Below are 19,512 nucleotides of genomic sequence, written 5' to 3'. Positions count from 1 at the left end.
GGCCCTCAGGCTCTGTTTTTGCGAAAAAAGCCCTTTTCCTCACATTTTCTCTCAGCGCACATTTCTCTATTCTTTAATCTCTTATTTTTTATCCCTCCCCTGGGTGGTTGATGGATGAACAGGAAGTTACGGGCTCACGCCCAATCGTAATCAGCTCGCGGCTATTTCCTCCGGTAACATCTGTCGACGCGCCGGATGAGGGAAAGGAGTATCTTGATTCATTCCAATCTTGTGCTTCGCACTTGGCTTGATATCTCGCTGCTGGGAGGATGAGAGAGCTTTCAGCCCTTTTGCTGTTAACTTCAGTTGTGCCTTTTCTGGCAGGTAGAGTGCCCTTCTTGGCAAGTATGGTGCCCTTTCTGGCAAATGCATTGATAAAGGGGAAAAGACAGAAAACCTAACTCAACTGTGCCCCTAGTTCATCATTTTGACCATTTTTTATTTTTTTGCTTTTGCTAAAACCATTTTAACCAAAATGAGAGTTAGATTGACATGCTTGTTCGATTTTCTGATTTGAAATCATGCAAGTCAAGTTATGAGCACTGAAAATTTTCCTTTTTTGGGTCCAAGAAACGGTCCAGTTTTGAAAAATAGAATACTTTTCGAGAAAATTAGTCAACCTTAGTTAAAATTCTCAAAAACTATTTTTGCAAATGGCCACCGCTCAACGACCATGGAACCTTACTCTTGAGATGCACAACCTCAGATCCGAAGGATAATTGCCCCTTGTCTGAACGGCACCGTATGGCAATGAGATATTGCCCCTTGTTTGAACAGCACCGTAGCACACTGTATTGCAACGAAAGTTACCCCTTGTTTGAATAGTGTTGCAGCACACTTTATGGCAACGGAAAGTTGCCCCTTGCTTAAATGGTGCCGCAGCGCATTGCAATCAGTCCTCAGAGTGACGATCACAACCGAATTCTCGGATACAGAGAAGGCAAAGATGATCAAAACCACTACATGGACACAGTCAAATTTTAAGTGTTTTGTGGCTGGACTTTGGAATGAAGTTGCCTACGTATCCCAAAGAGAGGAATCAAGCCTCACGTAGTTCGGGGCTAAGGTACACTCGGGTGTTGACCTCTCCTTTTACGCTCTAACTTTTGCCAAGGCCGCCCTTCCGGGTTTTCAACCTTGCGAACTATGTTTTCCTTTTCTTTTCTTTTCGATTCTTTTCGTTTCATCTCTTTTCTTTTCTTTTTCTCTCTCTTTTTTTATCTCATTTTTTTTCTTTTCTTGTTTTTCATTCTTTGCATTTTTTTCTTTTCTTTTCTCTTTTCCTTTTTTTTTGCTCTAACTTTTGCCTGGGTCGCCCTTTCGGGTTTTCGGCCCAGCGAGCCTCTTAAGTGTAAAAGTGTAGCTTTGTCCATGTCAATTGGTTTTAAGATCCTAAAGTCATCTAAATCCAGGAGAATCGCTGTTGTTCACTGACGATGCAGGAGTCCATCCAATGGGGGGCTGAATTTGCCCCTAGCGTTGTGGATAGGAACTCGGTTGTCCTTCAGCAATACTTTCTTCTTTCTTCCTTTCTGGGATTTGGCATTCTTGCCAGTCTTCATTGATTCGCAGAATGATCCATCTTCAGCTCTTCGCGCACACCTGACATTTTTCTGCCCCTAGTTCCAGGAGTGCTTCTGATCTAGCTTTGCAAGCTTCTTTTGACGATGGCTGGCCTTCTCGACCTGACTTTATTGCCGTTAACGCATAGACTGCTTCGAATCTGGTCACACAGGCCTCACATTGCGGTTGGCCATTGAACATTCTGAATTGAGGTCCAAGGTTTGAAAGCAAGGGGTCGAGTCTCGAGGCTGAGAGCGATCCTAAGCTGCACAATCTCAAGAGCGATTCCACACAGGTCTTCGTAGGATTGCACAAAATATTTTTCAAATCTTTTAAGAAAGCGACTAGTCGCTCACGTCGAAGACAATGCAAAACCAATCTGGTTCAAGCCAGGATCCTTCTCAGTCCTCACATTAACAAGCATGATTTCATTCATTAAGGGCTTAGCACGCCTCTCTTTCTCTCAATTGATCAAATTTTGCAAAACCGGAGGAATTCCTCCCTCTTCATTTTCATCACAGTGTTTGAAAAGTTTTGGAAAACTTAGGTCAATGCAATGAGCTTGAGGCACAGAAAAGTAGGCAAAAAGTACTGCCGTTTCATTCAAACTTCTGGCATAACTGATGCAAGGCAGAAGCAAGCACAAGAGTGTGAAAGTCACTGCTGTTCATTCAAATTTGTTGTCATAACTGGCTCGAAGGCAGAAATAGACTCAAAAGAAAGTAGAAAAAAGACAAACACAAAACAAGACAGTGATGCCCGAGGTAACACCCCCGGAATCACCCGACTCCTATACAACAGGACTGACTCGATACAACAAGATAGACCCTAACAAAAGACTAACCCAAAACAAAGAGACAGACTCAAAACAACACAACTGAACTGACCAAAATACCCAAGTCAGAAACCAGAAGAACTACCATTCACAAATGCTCAAAACAGTGCATGCCATACGCCACATTCGGAGTAAACTGAGTGCCTCCCGCAGGGGGTTCACCCCCTGATCACATTACATTATCCTTCAGATTCACTAATTCAGGGATGATAGACTTTGCTGAGCTTGGTGGGAGGACGACTCCATTGTCAAAGAAATCCTGTACTTCGTGGTGAACACGAAAGCAATTGTCAGTGCTGTGACCGGTTTGTTGATGGTACGCACAGTACTGGGTAGTATCATGCTTAGCTGGAAGGGGATTCGGGTGGGGGCGAGGCTCAAGAGGTTTGACGTGGCCTTTCTCAACAAGGATTTGAAGAGCCTTAGACAAAGGCATATAGAGGGCATGGAATACCCTACGACCTCGGGGTGGGTACTTCGAGGTTTGTAGATTTTTGCTGGGTGCACTAGCGAAAGGGTTGGTAGGTGCTGGCTTGGTTTGCCAATCTCTTCCAACTGCAGGATTAGAGCTCAAAGGATCATTTCTGGTACGACGGCCCTTCTCTCGGTTTTCCCCTTGGCTTGAACTGCTCTCACTTTGAGTGAGGAAAGTGTCATCCACAGTTTTTACAGCAACAGCGAGCACCTGCTGTTTATTCAGTCCTCCGGCTTTCAAAGCCTCAACAGCCCACAAGAGTTGTTCGTAAGGATCGGTGTCCACCTTCACCTTCTTCTTACCACTCACCTCAGCTTGGTAGAAGGTTTGAGTTGCTACATCGGAGCGGAGCCCCATTGTTGTCGACATGCCACTGTCGGAATTTGGGATGGCTTCAGGTTGGCTGAGCTCAATTACAATTCGCCCCAATAGCGGGGGCTCCTCCGGCATGAAGTTCTCGGCATACGATGTGGTTGGTGGCGAAGCCGACATTCCATAGGCTAGATCAGCCACAGATCTTTGAAGATCGCTAATCATTCCTATCAACTCGAAAGTGTTGGGCTCACGGGCCTGAAATAGTTGGGGTTCCCAGATCGGATATGCGGCAGGTGACCTGGGCGGGTATGTCATGTCAACATTGGTCTCACCCTGCATGGTGATTCCCTAGTTTAATGCGGCTGCCATAACTACTATTTCGTCTGAATTCAGTGTCATCACGAGTCCGCTGAACTGATCGTAGGTGATGTGACTAGTGAATGACAGATTAGACGGACCGGACTGGTGACTGACGGATCTGATGAACCGGTGAGCCTTTTCCTGTCTTGCCTCAGCAAAGGAGAACACTGGTTGCTCTGAACCGAGTCTCTGAACTAAAAGGGAAAACATGTAGCATCTCAGCCCAATCCCACTAATACAGATATGAACATAACTGAATAACTGCATTCGACCACTAATCACTGTTCCCAAAATTACTGCCCCCAAAACTGAATCTAATACTCGCAGATATAACTAATTCCCAAAATACTGAACAGGTACCCACAGGCCTGATACCCAAACTTGTGAGCTAATACATGCATTCTTGTAGAGACGCACTCTAAAAGCACATAGCAAACAAGTGAAAGCCAAAGCACCCCTATGTTGGGGTAGGGTTTCCCTGTCCTATTTTGTCAGGAAGTAGGGTTTCATTACGCACGCAGCGGTGTCAAACAACCTATAAACGGGTAAGCAACTGGTCCTAGTTTGGAATGGTCACTATGGATTCCGAATATGCACTAGATCGAATGGTCAAAAGGGTGCCCCGGTAAAATCGAGGTTTGTGTTTCCGTCGTGGCAGAGCCCGCAATTGGTCAGCCTTATGGCATGCTTCGCAAAGCGAGCCTCCGGCAAACCCTTCAGGAATAGCATACGGCAAACACGGTGTCCTAGGCGCACCAATGCAAATACAATGCAAAGAAACACATAAGTGTAGTCAAAACCAGATATCATGAGTTCGAGTCAAATTCTCTAACTCCCCAGTGGAGTCGCCAGAAACTATAGACGTCCCCGAACGTCCCGGGAGGGAAATCCCCCCCTCCTGTTTTGCTCATTGGGCTCACTACAGTTCAGGACTCAATGTCATGGTCCTGTATCTAATCTCGCAAAGTGCAATGCAAGACCGATGAATCATCAAAGAGTCCAAATCCGGCAAATCATTTTTGGAAAATAGATTTTTTATAAAGAAGTGCCAAACATGGACTGCTTTGCCAGATACAGAGTCGCCACCTAAATATTTATTTTGGGGGAATTTAGGAAACCCTGACTCATTTGCCTAAGGCCACATGTCTGTCATCACCAAAGTTGCCTCGGCTCGGGAACTTGGGTACGATTGCGGAAGGTCACTTCGTGAGCACCCCCGCTCGTTCGATCAAAGATCGGCCTCTACTAACCATGATATCTAGTTTTGAAAACATTATCCGTTCTTATTCCGGTTTATTAGCCTAGATTTACTATATGATGCACACAGCATACAAGTATAGACTGGGTCGCCTGAATTGGAACAAAACATCTCATGTTTGTTTTGAAAATGGTTTGCTACTCGCAAGTTGGCTTAAAATGCAAATTTTGCCACCCTCGGGTGGCCTTAGAAAATATGATTTTGCCACTATCTGGTGGGCTTAAAACTCATAGTCAATGCATTATTCCAATTCAGATAATCCAACCTTCACCCACAGGCATTCAAGCAGATATATCACATAAGCAATTAGCCTCATGGTAAGCATGCTATCATGGCAGTCACCCACACACATGCAAGGATGCTAAAACATAAACACTTACCGAGTACTCCAAGCCAAAACAGAAACTAGTTAGAAATCAATGCATGATCCTAACTATACAGAAATGCCTAATGCAACACATATAGGAATACAACTACAATAGGCTCGGCTATTCTAAAGATGGCATGTGAAATGCTACAGCTAACAAGTATTCAACTCAGAATTGAAATACAGTGCAGTTAGTATGATGCGCCGAGCCCGGTGCATGCAAGACAGATGAATGATGCAAACATGCGAGCATAAGTATGCTAATTGAAACATGCCCTAATCTAACCATCATAAGCTGCTAAATAAAAAGGAGAAAGACGTGCGGTTGGAAGACATACATCACACACACGCACACTTATTACAATTGTGCCCTCGCTCGGAGGGTCCGAAAGAATAATACAGTCCGAATAAATAATTAAATATTACAAAACCCTAATTAATTAATAAATTAACTAGGAAAGCGGATAAACTAGCAAGCAATCTTATGGACCGCCTCAGCTCTGTTCCGAATCATGAAAGATGCATGCTCGAGTTGCCTGGCGCGGAAATCCATTGCGATGCCTCGATTCGCCTCTGTTTGCAATTAATCCTGGAATGCTATGCAAGGCTCTGAAAGGCTGTTGATTTCTGATTTGCTACAACAGAGAGCAAGAAAGGGGCACAACAAAGTATTTTCACATATGTATGCATGACTACTCTTTAGGAAGTGTAGTTCTCGATCCTCGTGCCACCAATCACACATCTCGATGGATGATGGCTGAGGAGTAGAATTGCACGACTCAATGTCATATGAATGCACATGAAAACACAACAAGACCTAAACTCCATCATGGATAATCCGACGTGTCGAGGACTGGGAATTGAGACACGTTCCGTCACTCGGAGTACGAAACGTCCCTCGTTTCCCGTGCTTGGGCTAACTCCTATCCCAAACATAATGCAAATGAAAGGGCATACACAATACGACTAACATAAAACCTAGCATATGCAATGCTATGAAATGGCATACACAATGCTCGATGTAACATGGCATACACAATGCTCTAACATGCAACCTAGCATACGCAATGCTATGGACCGAAATGACATACACAATGCACGATGAACTTACACCAAAATGAGTGGACCTCAGCCACACACACATCAGTGGCCATTAGATGAAAATGAGACAACCGAAATGCGTGCACACATGCACGAATACCAAGGACCGAACCTAAGGCTGCAAATGCCACTCTACCAAAGCATGGCAAGGGATGAAAGATGGCATACAAACATGCAATTTCCAGCACTGAAATATGATGCGCAATGGTCTCGAATCATTGAAATATGGCACCCAATGCATGAAAGAGGCCTCGAAACTCAAAACTAGGCATTTGCATTGAACTATAATCATGCAAAGCAAGCATTATTTGATCATGAAGTATAAAAATAGAGCCAAGGCAGTCCCAAAATATGCACAATATTAGTTCAAAGAATGGCCAAAAAGTGCTAACATGAGGGGCTAAAACAACATGCAACCTAGGCTAGTAAGCATGGTTTACATGGCATGTACATGAAGTATAGGAGAGGTCACCAAACCAGCCAAAAATAGGAACATGATATACTAAAATTTGCCCAAATAACCACTGAAATGCATCCAATGCATGCAAAAATGATGAGCTCCTTTGGAGGGCCGTGCAAGGGGTTACTCAACACATACAACAAGAACACTTAACATGGCAAAACCAACTCTGGAAATCAATTATGATAGCCCTAAAACTCACCAAAAAGGCCCTGAAATGGGCCAAGGAAGCATGCAACGAAAGGTCCTCTTGAAAGGCCTTGAGGAGGATTGTTCCACACATGCATGAATGACACAAAATATGGTCATAGAGGCTCTGGACAAAGCTAAGGTGGACCTTGAAACTCACCAAATTGGGCCTAAAAAGTGATTTCACAACATGCAAGTAAGGAGCCCTTTGGAAGGCCAAAAGGGTCAACAAACAAGACAAGGAGAGAGGGGGTCACCCCCCTCTGACTTTAGCTCTCAAAAACATATCTAAGCCACTGAGAGGCCAAACCAAGGCCAATGCGAATGCTCTAATACATAGCCCTAATCATGAGGAAATGAAGCATGCCAAGAGGAAGATGACCCCAAACAGAAAAATTCCCTGAATCAAACTTCAAGAAGGGCTCAAAATAAGACTTTTTTTAGTTCATGGAAAATCTCGAAAATTCATGCAAGTAAGGCTAAGATATCATGCAAAATAAGCCCTAAAAGAGAGATAAAGCATACAAGGATGTAGGAGACCTCAACCAGAAAAATATCCTGAATCAAACTTCAAGAGGAGCTCAAAATAAGGCACTTTACAGTTTATAATAAAACCCAGAAATGCTTGCAAATAGGCTAAGCTATGGAGCAAAATAATGCAAGAAAAGGGGAAATGGAGACTTACCCTTGTAGCACAGCAATGCAGCAGCTTCTAGACCAAGTTGGTAAACCTTCAACCCCTGCAAATCAGTCCCAAAGTGCTGGAATGGATGGTGGAGGTGTTGTGCTAAGGGTTGCTGTGCAAATGGTGCAAGAAAATTAGGGTTTTTGGAGCTCAAGTGTGAAGATATAGCGGCAGAGAGGTGTATAAGCCTTCAAAATTCTTGAACCCTTGCAAATGAAGATCAGCCTCTCCTTTATGGAGGAGAGGCTCTAAACCTTCTCTAAGAAGACTCAAATATCCTCCATACACGTGTATAGAGGATGCACCAAATGGCCCCCAACTAGCACAGTTGTAATGCATTCAGAGAGAGCAAAAAGCAAGAAGCAGGCCGACCAGTTCAAGTGGTCGGCCGGCCATTCCCCCTGGTCGGCCGACCAGGGGTCAAAAGGTTCAAGGAGAAATGCTGGCCGGCCACCCCAGCAAGGTGGCCTCCCAAATGAGTGCAACACAGCTGTATGGTGGAAACCCAAAAAATGTGACCCAGGAGAGAGAAAAACCAGCTTTTTAGCAAGGTTCAAAAGGGTCAAGAAGAATTACCGGTTGGCCTACCCATATTGGTGGCCTCCTAGATGAGCACAACATAATGGTGGTATGAAAAACTAGAAATTGTGGCTCAAAACTGAGAAAAACTAGCTTTCGGTCAGAAAAACCGGCTGGAGGACAGAGAAAAAGAGAAAGCTAGTTTCCAACGGAAAAAGGTGGCCTCCCACCATACTACCACCTCCCTAGCAATAAAAATAGGGTCCCTACCAAAAATGAACCAAGACGGATGCAAAACGAAGGTTCAGTGGCCAAAACGCGCAGTCCGGGGCCCCGAAAACACGCTGTTAGGCACCGGAAGTGGCGTGCGACCACGAAGGCGGCCAGCCGGGCCACAGTGTCCCTCAAAAGGGAGGAAACAAGGTGTGTGCCAAAAATCGGAGCAAACGGAGGTAGTTAAGATGTCCCGAACTGAGGCACACGGTCGACGGCTCCAAAAACTGAAAACTGGGCTCCAAACGGGAAAAATGGCCTACGATCACGAAACGTAGCCTACAGCCACTGAGAGATGGTCTATGAGACCTCTCCCTCCCTTCGGGAAGAGAAAATAGAGAACACAGGACCTGGTTCGCAAATCGAGGTAAAGCACGAAAGAGCCCCGAAGTCTGGAGACAAGGCTCGCAGCCAAGACTCTGAAACCTCAGAACGAGCACAATATGTAACATCACCGAGCGCTCAGTTGGTGACGTCTGAGTCTTAAGGTCGGTCAAAAATGAGGTGTCTACAACTGCGAGCACTTGCTGTTTGTTCAGCCCCTTGGCTTTCAAAGCCTCAACAGCCCACAAAAGGTGTTCATAGGGATCAATGCCTGCCCCTATCTTGTTCTTACCACTGGCCTCCACTTTGCCAAGGGATTGGCCTTCTTCCAATGCAACCTATCCCAAGATTGGGGAGCCTTTTGGCGTGAAAACCTTGGTAAGGGATGTGGTTGATGATGGAGCCAAAACTCCAAAGGCTAAATTTGCCACTCTTCTCTGAAGGTCTTCAATTATTCTCATCAGCTCAGAAGTAGTGGGTTCACAGTTGGGGTTCTGAGACTGGATGTGTGGTAGGTGCTCCAGATGGGCGTTGTATTCCGGCATCGGTCTCACCCTGCATGGTGATTCCCTAGTTTAATGCTGCTATCACAGCCACAACTTCTTCCGAACCCTGCGCCATCACGGTCTGCTGAATTGAACAGAGGTGATGTGACTGGTGACTATCGGATCAAATGAACCGGTGAGCCCTGACGGGCCCGTCTTTGCCTTGCCTCAGCGAAGGAAACACTGGTTGCCCTTGAACTGAATCTTTGACCTGACAAAGTCTATCAACACAAGTCCTGTGTACTCGGGGGATATTGGAGCCTTTTGAAGCTATGGTTCCAAGACTACCTTGCAAAAGAGAAAATAGACAACATCTCAGCCTGATTTCACCAAAACAGGTATGACCACAACTGAATGACTGCACTCTTTACTGAATTCTGCACCAAATTCTGCCTGTAAACCGATACCCTCAAATAAAACTGATTCCCCCAAATACTGATGCCCTCAGCCTGATACCCATACTTACAAACTGATACATACAACCTGTAGAGACACACTCTGACAGCACATATCAAGCAAATGAGAGCCAAAACACCCCTATGGTGGGAGAGGGTTTCCCTGTCCTATCTTGTCAGGAGCTCGGGTTTCACTACGCATGCAGCGGTTTTCAAACAACCTACAATCGGGTAAGCAACCTGTCCTAGTTTGGAATGGTCACTATGGATTCCGATATAAGCTAGGTCGAATGGTCAAAAAGGGTGCCCCGGTAAAAATCGAGGTTTGTGTTCCTATCGTGGCAGAGCCCGCAACTGGTCAGCCTTATGGCATGCTTTTCCAAGTAAGCCTCCGGCAAAATGTTCAGGAATAACAGATGGCAAACACAGTGTCCTAGGTGCACCAATGCAAATGCAATGCAGAGGAACACATAAGTGTTGACAAAACAACATATCATGAGTTCGAGTCAAGTTCTCAAAATCCCCAGCAGAGTCGCCAAAACTGTAGACCGCTAGAACTCTGCTCCGCGCGCGAGAGCACGAATTGTAGTTCTTTGGACTTCTGTCATGGTTCTGAATCAAATCTCACAAAGTGCAATGTAAGACTGATAAATCACCAAATAGTTCGATCTGACAAATCGTTTTGGAAAATCGATTTTAATTGAAAAGCGCCAAACATGGACTGCTCTGCTAGATTTCAGAGTCGCCACCTAAATATTTTATTTTGGAAAATTTAGGAAACCCTGACTCGTGCCTAAGGCCACGTGTTCGTTATCACCAAAGTTGCTTTGGCTCGGGAACTTGGGTACGAGAGGGGAAGGTCCTGAAATGAGCACCCCCGCTCGCCCGATCAAAGATCGGCCTCTACTAACATGATATGTTGTTTTTTAGAACAAATGTGTTCTTATTCCGGTTATTACCCTAGAATTACTATGAGATGCGCGTAACATACAAGTATAGACTAAACCGCAAGAATTGGAACAAAACATCTCATATTTGCTTCTCAAAAATGGTTTGAAAGTGCTACTCGCAAGTAGGCTAAGACGCGGATTTGCCAACCTCAAGTGGGCTTAGAAAAACATGATTTTGCCACTTCAAGTGGGCTTAAAACTCACAATCATCGAGTTGTTCCAATTCAGGCAATCAAGCCTCCACCCATAGGCATTCAAGCAGTTATAGCAGTTAAGTACATAGCCTCATGGCAAGCATGCTGAACATGGCAACACTTACACGCATGCAAGGATGTTAAAGTGTAAATGCTTATCTAGCACTCTGAGCCAAAACGAAAGCTAGTTAGTAATCAATGCATGATCCTAGCTAAGTTAAGAATGCCTAATGCAACACATGCAAAATGCAACTAAGATAGGCTCGACTATTCTAAGATGTCATGTGAATGCAACTTGATAACATGTATTCAAATTGGTATTTAAATGCAATGCAGTTAGTATGATGCGCCGAGCCCGGTGCATGCAAAACAGATGAATGATGCACGCATGCAAAACATAAGTATGCTAATTGAAATATGCCCGAAAACTAACCATCGAAAGTTGGTAAATAAAAAGGAGAAAGACGTGGGGTTGGAAGACATGCATCACACACACGTACACTTATTACAACAGTTGTGCCCTGTCAACGAAGTTTCGGATTAATAAGCTAACTAGCTAATCTAGGTTAATTAAACTAACTATTACAAGTCACAACTAATTAACTAATTCTGGCTAACTAATTAGTTATTACAGCACAAATTGAATTGTTAAGCGCATTAAGTAATTAAGTACAAAACCAACGCATTAGCTAGCTAAGCAAAGAAGCTAAGTAAAGTAGTAAAAGAGGAGCCTCAGGGCGAGAAGTGTATGCATGCTCGGTCACCTCGTTCGGAAATCCATTACGATGCCCCAACTTGCCTCTGTGTGCATTTGATTTCAGAACACTGCACAAACCTCCAGATAGCTTCTACTCCATCATGGGAACCTCCAGGAAAGTTTTCGACCACTTATTGGTGTTGTAGACCACCTGTAGACCACTTACATTTGCTGCAGACCAGAAAAAGTGGTCGGCCAACCACTTTTGCTGGTCGGCCGACTAGAAAATGATGCCCAACTCTAGTTTGCTGCAACAGAGAACAAGAAGGGGCACGACAGTGTATTTACAAGATGTGTGTGCACAACCACGCTCCCTATCATTTCTGAAGCTCAAGGGGTTGCGGTTCTTGACTCTCAGGCCACCAACCAAGCATCGCAATGCACGATGGTCGAGAAGCCAAGTTTGCACGAATCAATGTGAATGAATGCACACGTAACACATAAGGGCCTTAACCTCTATCTTGCATGATCAAGAGGGTCTTCGACCGAGAAATGAGGCACGTTTCATCACTTCAAGTATGAAATGTTCCTCATTCCTCGTGTTCGGATTGATGTCCAATCCAAACACGTAATGCAACTCAAGCATGCCAAACACAATGCAATGCAACATGAGCATGCAACAACATGCAAACACTATGCAATGTAATAAAATGCAAGCAACATGCAATGCAAGGGCTATGTAATGCAATACTCAATGGACCAAACCAACCTCAAACAAGCCTCATGCATGCCAAGACAATGGCCAAAACATGCTGAAAATGAAGTTCGGAAGCAATACAAGCATGCATACACATTGGCCCATCAACTAAGTGTAAGTGCACAACTCTCAAACATGATTAAGAAGTGACAAACATAGAAGTGTGACAACACTATATGCTCTAAAATCAAGTGTCAAATAAAGCCAAATCATTCAAAGAACACAAGCATAGCATACTAGAGTCCTTAAACATGAAAGCTAGTGAAGTACACAACACTAAGGCTATACAACGCAATGCTCAATGGAGTGAACCACCCCCGGACAGACCTTATACATGCCAAGATAGTGGCCAAAACACTCTGAAATGATGGCATGAAAGGTAAGAAAATGCATGCTCATGCAGTGGCTCAACAACTAGGCATAAGGGTCAACTTTCAAACATGATGAAGAAGTGACAAACATGAGGATATGGCAATGCTGCATGCTCTGAAATCATGCATGAAATGATGCCAAACCATTCAAACAACACAAGTGTAGCATGCTAGAAGGCTTAAAACTCAAGACTAGCAAGGCCAATTGCACTACAGCTATGCAATACATGAACCATATGGCCAAGGCAACCCAAAACGGTCCTAAAGCATGTCAAAATGATGCTAAAACATGTATGGACTAGAGCTAACACATGCTAGCATGAAGGGCATGAGGCATGGAGTACACAAGGCCAATAAGGAGGATTACACTACACCTACCAAGACCAAGCATGAGATGACTTCACCAACAAGAATTAGAGTTATATTATGGCAAAACAAGACCAAAAACACATTGATACGGCAGCCCAAAAGCTTAGGCAAGATGGCATACACAATGGCTCATTTTTAAAGCATAAAGAACCAACCCTCCAAAGCATTGAATGAGTGAAAGATGTGAGGGCCTGACCACACTACATGCACTGAAATCACATACCAAATGATGCCAAATCATGCAAACAGCCCAAGCAATGCATGCTAGTGACTTGGAAACTCAAAGCTAGTGAGCTAGAATGTACTACGGCTATACAAAACAAGGCATGCATGACCGAAAACACTTAAAACAGAGCTTAGGCATGGAAAAACATGAAGAAAAGCTTCTTGGAGTAGAGCCCAAAGCATGCTAGAATGATGGTCAAAAACATGATGCATGTTAGGGTAATGAATGGAAATGCACTACAAGTGCAAGGAGCATGCAAGAGGCTATCAAACCAAACCAAAACAGAGCTAAGGCATGGTAAACCAACACCAAAAACATGCCGAGATAGAGCCAAGACATTCTCGAAAGGTGAGCTATCAACATGAGCATGTAAGGCTAGTTTGCAAGGATTACACTACAAGTGTATAGAGCATGCAAGAGTGGCCTACACTAAGCCAAAACAAAGTATGCCATACTGAAATAAGGCCAAAAATAGGCTGAGATGGGGCTAACATATGCTAGATAAACATGCTCAAACATGAGGCCAACAAAGCAAGCCACCAAGATACAAGGAGAGGGGATGACCCCCTCCTGTTTGGGACCTCAAAACACACTTTCCACCATTGAAATTCCTCTGAGTTTTAGTGGTGAGAAGGCCAAAAAAAGGTGGTCCCAATCGCTTAAAAGGACAGCCCAAAACAAGGCCAAACAAGCACTACAACAAAAGTAATCTATGGTGACGAAAAGTAGTAAAGAAAATAAATTTCGTCACTAAATAAGAATAATCCGCGACGAATTATTAAATTTTGTCACGTATAATAAAAAATAAAAATAATAGGTGATGAAATTTGTTTTCGTCAACAAATATTTCTTTTTAGGTGAGGAAAAATTAAGTTTTGTCACCGAAGGTTTTCCCGTTAATTTTTTTTTGGTTGGCGCCAAAATTTGAGACTTTTGGTGAGAAATTTTTTTTGTCACCAATTATAAAATTATTAGCGAGGAATATATTTTCGTCACCAATAATTTTGTATATATATTTTTTGAGAAACATGATTTTAGATATTTTAAGACCATTTGGTGAGAAATATATTTTTGTCACTATTAATTTTTAATATTTTGAGACTTTTTAGTGAAGAAATTATTTTGTCACCAATTTTGGAGGAAAATTTTTGATATATTGGGAGGTAATGGAAAAAATAGACAACTAACTTTTTTTCCCTTTTTATTTTTATTTATCAATTTCTCTCTCTCTCTCTCTCTCTCTCTCTCTCATCACAAAACACAAGTTAATTAACTCTCTAAACCTATGGTGATGAAAAGTAATGAAGAAAATATTTTGTCACTAAATAAGAATAATCCGTGACGAATTATAAAAAATTTTCGCATATAATAAAAAGTAAAAATAATAGGTGACGAAATTTATTTTCGTCAATAAATACTTATTTTTAGGTGAAGAAAAATTAAATTTCGTCACCAAAGATTTTTCCTCTAATTTTTTTTGAGTGGTGCCAAAATTTTGAGACTTTTAGTGAGAAAAAAAATTTGTCACAAATTATAAAATTATTAATGAGAAATATATTTTTGTCACCAATAATTTTAAATATTTTAAAAAAATTAATTTTAAATATTTTAAAACTATTTAATGAGAAATATATTTTTATCGTCAATTCACCCAAAAAAGAAATATGTATTACAAAAAAACATATACATCAATTGAGAGTGGAGGGCAACCAAGTTTTTAATTTTTTTAATTGTTAAACCGAAGACAAAAGTAATTTTTAAAGTGGAAGAAACTATTTGGCTACAATGGGTTAGTGTGAGAAGCTCTACCATTTCTCTAGAAATTCCTAAATTTCTAGGGTTTCAATATCTCGTTGATGACGATGGTATAGTCACAGTTTACAGAAGGGGTTTCTTTTAGCACTATGGAAGGGGCTTTTGTTGTATGACATTGATGGAGGCTAATGGTTTGGTGAGTCAAAGGAGGAGGGCGTAAAGACTGAGATGTTCAATGCAGGACTGAGGTCGATTCGGCCGCCAATCGCGTGTTGCGAAGCTGTTCTCTCTGAATTCTGGGATCGACGTTGATGAAGCCAAGCCTTACGCCGAGTTCTGGATGGGCACTCACGAGTCCGAACCCTCCTTCGTCCTCCAAAGCTTCAATGATAGTGTCGATTGGTTCAGACTGTGTGGGTTTGAGTTTGAACTCGTGGATTTCCAAAGTCCCTGGTGTTCTTTGCGATAAGGTTATTCAAAAATGGGGCGTTACTTTTCCTTTTATGTTCAAGGTAAAAATACTCTGATGTTTTTGCTTTGATTATGAATTTCATGGTCTGTGTATTAAAGTGATTGAATAGATTTTTGATTAATTGGAATGTGTTAGGTACTTTCAGTTTCAAAGGCATTGTCGATACAGGCCCATCCTGATAAGGAATTTGCTGGGTTTTTGCATAAGACTCTGCCTGATGTCTTCAAGGATGATAATTATAAGCCTGAAATGGCTTTGGCACTAATAGAATTCGAGGCCCTTTGTGGGTTTATTAGTCTCAAGGTAGCGTGCTTAACCATTATTTGTAACTTGTTTGATTGTGAATGACTATTGATTATTTAATTGAGGTTAAGTTGGAGTTTTGATCTGAATAAATTTTTATTTTTGGTTTAGAGAATTCAAACTAGTTATTCCAAAATGTTTTGTGATTCGATTTGTGAGAAATCTGAAGAGCTTTTAGAAGTCTTGGATGTAAGTCTTTAGGAGTCCCTGATGGATGAATGTAATCTCTTGGTGATAGCTATACAATACTATACTACACATATTTGTTAAATTTGTTTCACTTGGCATCTTCTTGAAATGAATGGGATTTCACCTTTCTTATCATTGGATACTTGATTCTAAGGTGTGTGCGGTTCACCCAGTCTGTGACTATGAGAGGGCTATCACTTGATGGGTTTTTGTCGGAGGTTTCCTATTTCTTTTCATTTTTTAGCCATTCATTTCTGCAATTAGCAATACCATAAGTTTTACTTGCATTGTATAACTGTTGTGATTGTATCGATTAGTTCACACATGAAGTTCTATAGTTAAAAATCCAATATGCAAAAAAATTTACAAATGTAATGTTATTTGCTGATCTGGAGTTATCTTCCTTTTTCTTTTTGGTTGAATTTTGATGGGCTACACACAATGGGGGATTGCCCTCTCCTTGACCATGACCCTCCCCACCCTAACTATCATGTTTAAAATAAAATAAAAAAATTTTGTCCCCTTATCACAGGTTTATTAATGATGTGATTATGTTGTTATTAAGGCTATAGAATGTGCTGAACTATTGGAGCTTGGTTCAAGAATGACTAGATTTTCACCTTTTCAAACTCATCCACATGATTAGGATTGTATTGTCAAATTTTATTTATATTTGAGGAGTTTTCTCTTTTTTCTAAACAATTTGTGTAAGTTACAAAATGTTGATTTTCATAGGTTAGAGCTAAATCACATAATATTGGATATCTAAAAAGAAAAGTGCTTTCTTGGGTTGGAATTCCTACCTTGGTTGTCCTACTATTTGGAGTTTTTGAGAAAGTTCTTTTAAACAGTTTAAATCAAGTTTTCCTCATCTCAAAATATTTCACATATCTCTATTGTAGTTTGTTATTGCACTCTTCATTCAGTAACTTCTAATGTTTCCATTTGGCATAGGATTTTTATTTATTTATTTATTTATTTCCAATTATTTCTTAATAGTAGACACACCAACTGGGTGAATTTGTGTTTGTTTTGATCCTAGATTGCCGGCCTTGTTTTAGATTGTTGTTCTAGCCAAAAAAATGTGAAAAAAAGAATCAGTCTGTTGCTACTTCACACAAAAATTTGCAGATTGGCTACTTCACACAAAAATTTGCAGGTTGGCTACTTCACACAAAAATTTGCTAAGAAACTCACTTTTTAATTAATGGTATATAGGTGCCTTGATATTAAATAAAATTTTCCTTTTGTTTGTCTGTGTCGGGCTGATCAAGCTGGAACAGTAGTTGAGGTGCTTGCAAAGGATGGAAAACCAGTTAGTGCGGACACGGTCTCTCTCTCAAATAAATTTCTTTCCTTGTTTCCATTTCTTTAATTATTCAATGCAGAGTCGATTGTTGTCTAAAGCATTCCATTCGTTTTTCGCAACCTCTATTTACCATTGAGCCATGAAGAATTAAGCCTCTATTTACCATTAACAAATTGCAAATAATAACAAAACATTTCTACTGGTGCACGGACATTGGTTTTACAGAAGGATATCATTAATGGTATTGACTCACATATATATCAATTTTTTTTTTTGGACTTGGAATCAGTGTTAAAAGTTTTATATGTTGCTTGATAGTTGCTAGGTCTCAATCAGATTCAGATGTAGAAGTTTTTGAAGCTGCCGAAGCTGTTATAGAAGGAGGTGATCTTGGGATTATTGGTGATGATGTATTTGCTTTTGGGGACAGGAATTTTAGTCCAGCTCCGGGAGTGGAAACTATCTGTTTTTTTCCTAAAAATCCTTTGCCATGTGAGAATTCCATCTGTCATTATCAATTAATTTTTATTTTAAGTTAAAAATGTTATCTTTTCCTTTTTTGGACTAGTGTTTTTAATAGCATTTCTTTCTTTATCCAGCGGTAGCGGTAGGGGAGGAGGGTGAACTAATAGTTGGAATGAAAAATGAGGGTGATATTCTTATTTCTTGATTTTGTGTGTGTGTGGTGCAAGACATACACTATTATGGTTTTCATGAAAATTTGACAGCTCCTCGTGTCAATGTATGGCTAGTAGTTGTATGCTCTTCAATAATATCATGCATTGTTCTTCCTGCTTTTTGTATCAGCAGTAATTCTTCTTAGCCTTTTGTATTTAGTGGTATCTAGTAGATAGCTTATCTCACTTGCTCTTGGATGATGACAACAGGGGAATCAAGTGTGAATGTCATTGCAATTAAGGCCATTGTTCATCTTCGTTTTGATATATATAAACTTCTTATTAAATCTTCTTTACAGACCTATTTCTATATATTATTTAGAACTGTTTCATAAACATTTTAAATTAATGGATATCAATATTTCTTATGAAAATAGGCTGCTTCAGATCCATGGGGAATTTATGTTAGCTTTATTAGTGTAACATTGTTACCAATTGTGGAGAATGCAGCAAAACATGCTGGATCAGTCATATTTGCTTTTAAAAACAAGTTGGTATGTCACAAATATACATATGTATTTTTAATATGTTATCTTTATAGTTTTGTCTCTCTGAATATATGACAAGTAAATTTTTTAATTTTTTTTTTTTCTCTGTCATGCAGGATATCTGACTAGGGGTGGCTTTGGGTTCAGCAACTCAAATTTCAGTGTTTGTGGTGAGACTTGAAATTAATAAATAACTAAGTAAATAAAACCCAAGATGAAATTATATATAAATTAAATACTAAATTAACTCGTTCAATTTTCAGGTTCCCTTATGTGTGGTGGTTGCATGGATAATGGGTATACATATGGATCTTGACTTCAATCTCCTAGAAACTGGTTCCCTGGCTTTCTTAATTATAGTCACAACTTTCACTCTCCAGGTTCTTTTCTATTAATCTCTCCAATAATGATATTTCGATTAGCATCATTATTCTATTTGCTGCTTCAATAATGCTATACACTACATATAAATGTAATTACAAAAATATGAAATAAAAAAAAAATTGTAAATTACAAGAATATGACACCTGTACAGAACCCATAACACTCACAATTATGGTTCATAATTTTAAAATTGCCAACATCATGTTACTTAAGATAATTTTTTTTGGTACAAGAATTTATCTTTGCTGACATACTGTTTATAGATTCTTCTGGGAGTGAGCAACTATAGGAAACATTTGGTTTTTTTTTTTTTTTTTAACTAAATGAAATATGTGTTTTGACTTATTTTGTGAAGATACACCTATTTTTGCAGAAATTTTGCAATTACTCTTGACTGAATTGTTGCTTTTGGTGCAATATATTCATCACTTGTTTCGAACAATGTAAATAAGAGCTAAGGGAATTTTGTGGTTAACACATTGTGCAGAAAAGCTGTTAATCTGATCTGAGAAGTTAGAGATTTTTGTTGGATCAATTGTTAAGAGGCTTTTGCTTTATAGGAAAGACCACTTTACACATTAAGAAAAATACGCATATTTTATTTTTTGACTATGATTTATTATGATTGGCATGCAAAAGTTTGATTGTTGATTTTTAAATTGTGAGAGAGAATTAGATTTGGTGGTTGTTATCAAAGATTAGAACCC

General features: G+C 40.6%; 1 protein-coding gene across 1 annotated transcript in view; it reads right to left on the bottom strand.

The window, feature by feature from the left end:
• Positions 1 to 9,269, bottom strand: part of LOC145802406 (uncharacterized) — a 43,538-nt gene extending 34,269 nt beyond the window's left edge. The window contains exon 1 of the mRNA XM_082895117.1: positions 9,099 to 9,269. Coding sequence (XP_082751243.1) covers positions 9,099 to 9,269 — 171 coding nt within the window. The remainder of the gene's footprint in view (positions 1 to 9,098) is intronic.
• Positions 9,270 to 19,512: the final 10,243 nt, after the last annotated feature.

Source organism: Camellia sinensis, chromosome 11 (assembly GCF_055761805.1).
Source record: "Camellia sinensis isolate YWXY chromosome 11, ASM5576180v1, whole genome shotgun sequence".
Taxonomy (NCBI): Eukaryota; Viridiplantae; Streptophyta; class Magnoliopsida; order Ericales; family Theaceae; genus Camellia; species Camellia sinensis.
Note: the sequence above shows the minus strand (reverse complement) of the source record. Positions and strands in the feature narration are given on the sequence as shown.